This window comes from Periophthalmus magnuspinnatus, chromosome 16, assembly GCF_009829125.3.
Source record: "Periophthalmus magnuspinnatus isolate fPerMag1 chromosome 16, fPerMag1.2.pri, whole genome shotgun sequence".
NCBI classification, from domain to species: domain Eukaryota; kingdom Metazoa; phylum Chordata; class Actinopteri; order Gobiiformes; family Gobiidae; genus Periophthalmus; species Periophthalmus magnuspinnatus.
Genome location: NC_047141.1, coordinates 18,048,870 through 18,057,766, shown reverse-complemented (window position 1 = coordinate 18,057,766; position 8,897 = coordinate 18,048,870). Strand labels below are relative to the sequence as shown.

General features: G+C 37.8%; 1 protein-coding gene across 1 annotated transcript; it reads left to right on the top strand.

Moving 5' to 3' along the window:
• The first annotated feature begins 5,707 nt into the window (after window positions 1-5,707).
• On the top strand, window positions 5,708-7,380 carry LOC117383905 (potassium voltage-gated channel subfamily S member 2-like). Its single transcript, XM_033981152.2, has one exon. The coding sequence runs from the start codon at window positions 5,708-5,710 to the stop codon at window positions 7,145-7,147; it is 1,440 nt and encodes a 479-aa protein (XP_033837043.1). The 3' UTR covers window positions 7,148-7,380.
• The last annotated feature ends 1,517 nt before the right edge of the window (window positions 7,381-8,897 follow it).

The following is an 8,897-nucleotide window of genomic DNA, read 5'->3' as shown; positions in this document are numbered from 1 at the left end:
TAGAGAATACAGCTTCCTGTAAAACATTTCTTATATTGTAGTAGCCTGTGTAACTATAGTTTACATTTTTTTTTCAGTATGTCATGATTTTCAATGTCAAGTCATAACTTTAAAGGAATGAAGAAATAAGAACTGTATATAATACTGTAAATTAATCCTGAGGAATTTAACCCATGTGGAAGCACATACAGCAAAAACTTACAACTGTCAGGAAAAATGAGTTACAAGCAAAAATATGACAGTAAACTTTATGTACTCTCACTTGAACTGTGGCTATAAGCAGGACTGTGAAAAAGTTCATTTATTGATGAGCAGGGAAAATAAATCTTCAAGGTCCCCAAATAAAAGGGGAGGTTAAAGCAGAGGTCAACACAGTCAGATCCAGGGCTCCTCTATGCCTCATGGGTAATGGCTCAGATCCCACAGTCAACACGCTCAAGGGCAAAGTCAGTATAGTACCACTTTCTTTTATGTTAGTTTCACAGTTTAAGCACTTGAGTCTCCTGTTAAGTTAAGATAAGATGCTGTTTTGATAATTATATATGCACAAATGGCCACATATATCTGTTATAGCATTTTAACGTGTCAAAAGCTTCATGATCAGTGTTCACATGTGTATTCATAAGGTTCCCCCGGAGTCTGCTCTCAGCATCAGCCACTGCTCTGTCATAATCATCATCAGTGCTTATTCTGTGATTACTGCAGAGGGAGGGAACTTCACTTGAACATCCTGCACCATTCCCTGCCAAACATTTTGCTCTTTATAACTTTGTTTTAGTTGTTGTTCACTGTCAGTGCTTGATTGGATGTTATTCTGTCCAGTGTCATCCATTATTTTATTTTCTCTTCTTTTCTAAAAGGGCTTTCAAACTGCTTTTAAAAAGGCAGTTGTTTCGCACTGCATGCAGAGGCCTTTTCATGAATCTCATTCAAACTGATCGTTTAGATAAACCTTTTCAGTCTGATTAATTTAAGCTATTAATGAGCGGGAAGTCATTTTGTGCCAACTGAACTTACTAACCTAATGGAGGTGATAGCTATAGAAGGAAGTTTAGTTTAAAAGTAATAATAATTATTAGCGTTTAAAAGGACCACAGCATGCACTGTAGACACAACATTACTTTTAATAACCTTTGTATCTAGGTTGGTCCATAACTGTCTTTTTGTATTACAAAGCATGTTGTGTTCTTACTGTTACTTAATGGTGTAGGATCGTGGCATTGGGCAACTCTACCCACTACTAACACTGCAGCATTAAGTAGTTATTAGGTTTTTGGGGGATTTGGGGATTATTTCTGAGCCTAGAGCTTTGGCCCAGGGAGGAGTATACCCCAGAGATAAACTGTCTACATAAGCCAAGAAGTTTACTTGTCTATCTCATGATGTTTTTTCACTAAATGAGCAACATTTTGGTCTCAATCACTGGTTAGGGATTTGTATTTTTTGTATTTTTTCAAATGTAGTTTACTATATCTCATGTAGAACATGAGAACATAGCAATAAATTAGTGATTGGCATTATTGCCTTCTCAGTGCAGAGAGATGCAGGTTAAAAGGTCAGTAGGCCAGACTAAATTAGGCGTAGGGAGTTGTTCTAATTTGTCAACTAGCTGTGGGTGCAGACACAATCCTACCCCTAAATTAGAGTAATAAACAGTATATTTTAATGGCATTAGTGAAATTGAAGCCTAATGCATATATAGTCAGTGGACAATTTGCATCAAATGACCCATTCACAGTTATTATTACACATCAGCTACTCATCCACTAGTGTAAACAAATACTGTATGGGAAAATGTGAGGTGGACACAACAGCAGCAGTATTTATGAGAGAATGAAGCAAGTAGGCATTGTTTCTCCCTACAAAATAACTCTTGGTAAAATTATGAATCGATACAGATAAATCTTGAAACTAGTGTGTTCCTGTCAAAAAGTTATTTGAATAAAAACTGTTGAGAACTTCCAAGTCATGATGACTGTGACTGCCTCTTCAATAATGAAATTGATGATGTGTATTGACACTGCCATTATGAGTTATTGAGCTTATTGTTTGAGGAGAATGTAATCACATGTGAATGCCAACCAAATATCTGTCAAATATATGTACTGACAGATGCTGGAGTTTAATATACAAAACTTGCATGTGTATGTTGAGAGCCTTTGATGGATTCAGGTTTAGATTAATAGACTAAATAGGATTAGAATTCATGTTTTCCCACAGACAAATCCATTCAGTGAGAGGCATTTCTATAAATCTGTCCATATGATTCTAACAGGAGCACGTGCATTCAAGGTCAAGGATAAGCAGCTCAAACACAGGCTTACTGACACGGTGAAGGATGGAAATACTAGCGTAGTTTCATAAATACTTATCTGTTTGAAGCTCAACACAGAACAAACCAGTCACAAAACTTAACTACCATCAAACATGTTACCATGGACCACACCTGAATGTGGGCTTACATGGACAATACCAGTGCAGAAATTTCATACTGATTAGCTTCAATCTTCAATCTTGTTTGAATATTTAAGTAGTAAAGGTTCCTTTTTACTCAAACCAAATAAAAAAAAATAAAAGTAATTAAAAACATCAGCTTCCAATGTGATACATTTTTATTTTACATAAAATGCTATTTTTAACATAAAACCACTATAATTTGCTGAAATTGGTGTAGAAGCACTTTAGTCCAAGGAAGAAAAGTTATTTTAATTAACCTGTGTTATTATGCAGTGCAGTACTTTTAGAGACATCTAAAAGCATTTAAACTAAGCTCTCGCCTGAAGAAAATAGTACAGCTCTTTAGCATAAAACACCTTGAGTGCAAGTGTGTTACAAGCACATGTATATTACAACATATTAATCAATTTAGAAGGCTCATGTGGGTGTTTTTCCCAAGATCAAACAGATGCTACATTATTTATTACAACTACAAATATAAAAATAAAATGATAGAATAACTTCTTACAACATACACAACAACTATTATCAACAAACCCAAGACAGAATGAGGTTAAATATTTAGTCTCATTATAACATTCTAACTAATTTCCGTTATATAACTATCCCATTACAAACAACTCCATCATCTTTTCTCTCTAAAAGGCCACAGGGGGAAAGCATGTCCACTGCTGTTGTCTATGAGTGAAGCAGGCCTATGCAGCGCCTCCTGAGCCTCTTCGCTCGTGTCGAGCTTCAATTGTTGGAAAAAAATCTGGTGAAATATTAATGGACTGCTGCCGGGGAGGAAGAAACCCATTAAGAAGTAAATAGTGCCTCTAGCCCATGGTTATGTTTCCAAACACTGTGCTTGGAAAACTGTACAGTTACTGTACAGTTTTTCAAATAAAAGCACATTTGGTGCTGTTTAGTGGTTTAGTGGATTATTGGCCCTAGCTTTAAGTCAGTGTTTTTAAATGCCAGGAGAAATTGCTACCCTCACATATTGCCCCTCTCTGAATGCAGTGATATGGCTATAATTCTGGATAATGGGCAGCTAAATGTGGGCTCTGTTCACTAATGTTCCTATGGAGCCTTTTAGTGTTTATAAACAGAATGGCTGCAATCCAAAGGTGGTGCCATAAACTTAGCAGATCATAATTCATTTTATAGAGAGGAATTAGAGTTAGACACAAAATATTGTAAATGAATAATAATAAAGACGACATGAGCAACTGACAGCACAGAACAAAAGAATTTACCACAGTAAATATATAGAGAGGTAATCAGTACATTAGCATAAATGACACTTTGAGAAAGGAAGTTTACATATAATTCTGGGTCTGGGGACAAATAGTTTACAATGTTAAATAAATCATCTACTACATCATCATAAATCATCTCTGTCATCTCATCTAAGTCAAAACTAAACCAAACAGAGGAATGGGTTTTACATTTAACAAGCCTTGAACTGAAAAATGAATGTACAAACCACCTTTAGATTTTTATGTCTGTTGGAGAGTTATTTAATTCTAAAATTACACCAACATAAACCCAAAGGATTTGTCTAAGGCACTTTCATCTGTCTCCCCTTTGGGATGAATGAAAAACATCCCTGTTAAAGGAGCAGACAGGCCTATTAGTGACAGACTCATAAAAGAGGCCGATGGTGATGAGGTGGACACATCTGAAAACATGTGCTTTTACTTGTTTGTGCCCATGATTTACTAAAATCAGAGATCTATAGTCAACATTTGATATGAGGAGGTAGTTATTGACATAGGCGGGGTCATTGACATGATCAAATGCAGTGATCTGGTCTCATCAATGAATCACAGTTCCAGCAGCTACTGGCACTATAGAAGTGGCTCAGTAAAAAGTCCAAAACAAAATCCAATGTTGCCAATGTTTTATGTAAAACTATGTACTGAGTCTCAGACACTAATCAAACCTCAATCAAACTTTTTGTTTGGACTTACATACATTATTGTAACTGTATAATTCAGGTCTGCCAGAGCATGAGTGGCCCAGATAATAAAATCCCCAGCAGTAAGAATTAACATTCAATCAATCTCCATGCCATATTTTCTTCATCTTATTTAAAAATGTTGGTAATGACAAACAATGGTTCCCCATGAGTCAACTTGTGAGCACTTATAGCCAACATATCCTCTTTTACGCATTCCTGCTCTTCTTTCTCCCCCAGTTTTGTTGATCCATTTAATAGCCCTAATGGCTACAGGTGTCATTGAAGCTTCGCCTGAGTGAGGACGCACTTTGCTTTTGATTGGAGAGACTCTGCGCCTCGCCCTCGGCTCCGCGTGAAGCTCGTGGTGAGATCGAGGGCGGTGCACGCGAGCTACGTGTTGCTGCGCAGCAACAGATAGAGGAGAGACAGAGAGGAATTCCCTCGCACTCACACCACCGCTGCCAGGGCGTGTATCTCTGATCCATACGGACTGTGCTTAATGTGGCGGTACACGTAGCCGCGGGAGGCACAGAAAAAACATGTGAGGTCAAAACAACAGCTAAGAAGCACGGATATTTGAAAGGAAATCGTCAGATCCTCGGAGATACGAGTTGTGATATGTCTGCACCCAACTGCACAAAGGTCTGTACGTTCACGGATGCAACTTCTCCATCCAAATGATGGCACCGCTCGAGCTGAGCCGCGTCTGACTGAAGGGGTCTGGCCACACTGAAGTGAGTACCGCTCTGCCGTCGTGCGTTTGGAGATTGGCACATAGTTAACGAATAGAACAAGCGTGTATAATAGTGCGTGAAAAAGCTTTGCATGAAGAGATCTAGTGGCCTAATTGGTTAGACTGAACAGAATTATACAGAACACAATGGCTGTAATTTTAAGTGTCCAAAAATCCTCGTGACACTGTGAACATTTAACCTGGAAAAACACGTTTTGTCTTTCCTCCCCACGATAACATTCAACTCTTTCAGTTCAGGTTCACAGTTATCAGCGAACAATAGGCTATATATTATTTGGTTTATATATAAGTAGAGAATTGAGTATAATAGAAAACAAAATGGAAATAAATGATCAGTTCAAGTTGGAAGTATTTCTGTGGGCCTACACATTTTTTGTTATTTTTATTTAAGTATTTAGACTAACATCAGACATTATGAAGAGCATGCATATTTAAAGCATTATGACAATATAATAGCCTACATGTCACCTCTTTAACCAAACTCCCATCTGTTGTTTCCCTTAGCGACCACCTGTTTCATTGACCTCTCCCTCTCTCTGTGCTTAGACATGACGGGACACATCTTGGCTGAACCAGTCCACGGCTCTCGAGCTGATGACGCCGCCGCCATTCGAATCAATGTGGGTGGTTTTAAGAAACGTCTTCAATCTGACACTTTATCCCGCTTCCCCGAGACCCGACTGGCCCGCCTTCTTCAATGTCGCTCCAAAGAATCCATCCTGGAGCTCTGTGATGACTATGACGACACTGAAAAGGAGTTTTACTTTGACCGTAATCCGGCTTTATTCCCTTATGTACTCAATTTTTACAACACAGGTCGGCTGCATGTCATGGCTGAACTTTGCATCTTCTCCTTCAGTCAAGAGATTGAATACTGGGGCATCAATGAGTTTTTTATTGATTCATGTTGCAGTAGCGCTTACCATTGTAGGAAAATGGACCAGGATAGGGTAGACTGGGAGGAGAGAAGTGATGAAGGCAGCACTACTTCATCTTTCGACGACTTATTAGAGTTTTATAATGATGCATCAAAGTTTGACAAGCAGATTTTGGGTAGTGCGAGGAGGCGTGTCTGGCTTATGTTAGACAACCCAGGTTACTCTGTGGCTAGCCGAATCATCAGTATATTGTCAATACTGGTCGTGATCGGATCCATTGCGACTATGTGTATGAATAGCATGAGTGAGTTCAGCCTACTGGACAGTGAGGGCCAACCCAAAGAAGATCCCCGATTTGAAACTGTTGAACATTTTGGGATTGGCTGGTTCACATTGGAGCTTGTAGCCCGCTTTGTTGTTGCTCCAGACCTCTTGCAGTTCTTCAACCATCCTTTAAATGTCATAGATCTCATTTCTATACTTCCATTTTACCTCACGCTGCTTATCAACCTCGTCATGGAAAGCACCCCAGCTCTGGCAAACTTAGGACGCGTGGCACAGGTTTTACGTCTCATGAGGATATTTCGGATCTTGAAATTGGCACGCCACTCGACCGGACTCCGTTCTCTGGGTGCCACATTAAGAAACAGTTATAAAGAAGTGGGTCTGCTGCTGTTGTATCTGGCAGTTGGGGTGTCTTTCTTTTCTGTCATGGCTTACACAGTTGAAAAAGAGGACAGTGACGATCTCTCTACCATCCCTGCTTGTTGGTGGTGGGCGACTGTCAGCATGACCACAGTAGGATACGGAGATGTCGTGCCAGTTTCCATAGCGGGCAAACTCACGGCCTCAGCGTGCATCCTGGCTGGCATCCTCGTTGTAGTGCTTCCCATTACGCTGATTTTCAACAAATTCTCACTCTTCTACAAAAGACAGAAACAGCTAGAGATTGCCATGAGGAGCTGCGATTTTGATGAAGGAATCAAAGAAGTGCCGTCCGTGAATTTGAGGAACTATTATGCGCACAAAGTCAAGTCGCTCATGGCTAGTTTGTCCAATATGAGCCGGAGTTCACCCAGTGAGCACAGCCTGAATGAGTCCATACACTGAAATTGATTGAGGAGCTGTCCAGAGTGCTGAACCTGAAAATCCACACTTCCACCCTTGTCTCTGTCATTCAGTGCAATAATGTGTTTATCTAACGTATGTGTGTCATTATGGGAGTAAATGAGAGAATATTTCACTGTGCTTTATCTAAAATGGCTTTTGAGCAACACAATGTTTCAAGTTGTTAAAATGCTAAATGATGTTAGTTGTATTTACTGTCTCACAAAGCCAAAGTGGAGTGACACATTATTTTCTCTGTTTCACATTTCCCTCACAGTTTATCAAATCAATCTTCTTCAAATCAAACTTTAATGTTTTCATTATTTTCTCCTTGAGTAGATACGCTGGTTTATTGTAATTGGAAATTAGAAATGAAAAGACTACATCACAACCAACAATGTGGGCACAAATAATATAATATTCTTATTATTATTATTAGTGTTTGTTTTTGAGTGTGTTATTATTGTTATTAATTAATTGTTATTAATTAAAAAATGTGCTTAACTTATACTCAGAGCTCTCTGCATTATCAGGGACTTATCTAACTTTGCTAATATATATATATATATATATATATATATATATATATATATATATATATATATATATATATATATATATATATATATATATATATATATATATATATATATATATATATATATATATATATATATATATATATATATATATATATAAGTTATATTTTTATTGATATAACTTTGGCTTTGTGGGACAGTCCAGTCCTAGACAGTGTCACTATGTAGTCCACTTGGCTCTTACTTGTTGTGGTCAAATGTGTCTTTTCTGAGTGATGTGTAATTGTGATGTTGCAACAAGTTACTCCAAGCTTGTGGCTAACCTATATCAACAGAAATCGTGATTGTTTTATTGTTCAGAGGAGTGAGGCATTCACTGTCTTCCTAATATTGATTGAGATGTACTAGTGTTAGCCCTGGGGAGGGAGTGTTTATGCATTGACTGACAACAGATCTGGCCCAGTGTGACAGGCACAGCAACAGGCAGCCGCAGATGACAAGACCAATAAAGTTATACTCTGAAGACTCCATGTTTTATTGGTGCAAGTCATTTAACAGGAACATTTTACACTAAGTCAATATACCTCGCTGATAAATTGCATTACAAGATAAGTGCAAAAGTCTAAGGTTTATGGAAAGTGTCTGTACTGGAGAGCACACAAAAGACAGAACTAGAGCTCACAATCTTTTGTTCTTTTAGTGAGGGAAGATAGTTTAAAGGCACAGATGCCAATAAAAGACAAATAATGTAGTTCTTGGCTGATTACTGAACGTTTCTGCTGTAACAAATCACTCTTTACAGTTAACTGCATGCTGGAACTCTGCCTTTTGACCAGCATTAAAATAGATTTATAACGAAAGTTTCTCACTCAATTTGTGTGGATTACTTTGTCTCCACAACTATTTGAAAGGGCATTGACACGAATCAATAGCTGTAAAGTGCACTCTGTACTTCCCGAATAGCATTCAAACTAGGCAAATGTGTTCAAGTTCAGTTTTCAAGTTCAAATCAATATTACAATAAAATCCTTAATTATTTGTTTTCCCCAAGTATAAAAGATTAGACTAATTGTAGTCTGGCATTATTTAATAAATAATGTTATTGTTTAGAATAACTCACAATAACATATTTGAATAAATAAGACCTTTACCTATCAAAAGTTACAGTGAATGCAAAACATTTATACACATTTCAATCAGACTGCTCCAGTTGA

Bases quoted from the DNA above. Each gene is read 5' to 3' on its own strand.
- LOC117383905 (XM_033981152.2), top strand. From the start codon at position 5,708: ATGACGGGACACATCTTGGCTGAACCAGTCCACGGCTCTCGAGCTGAT.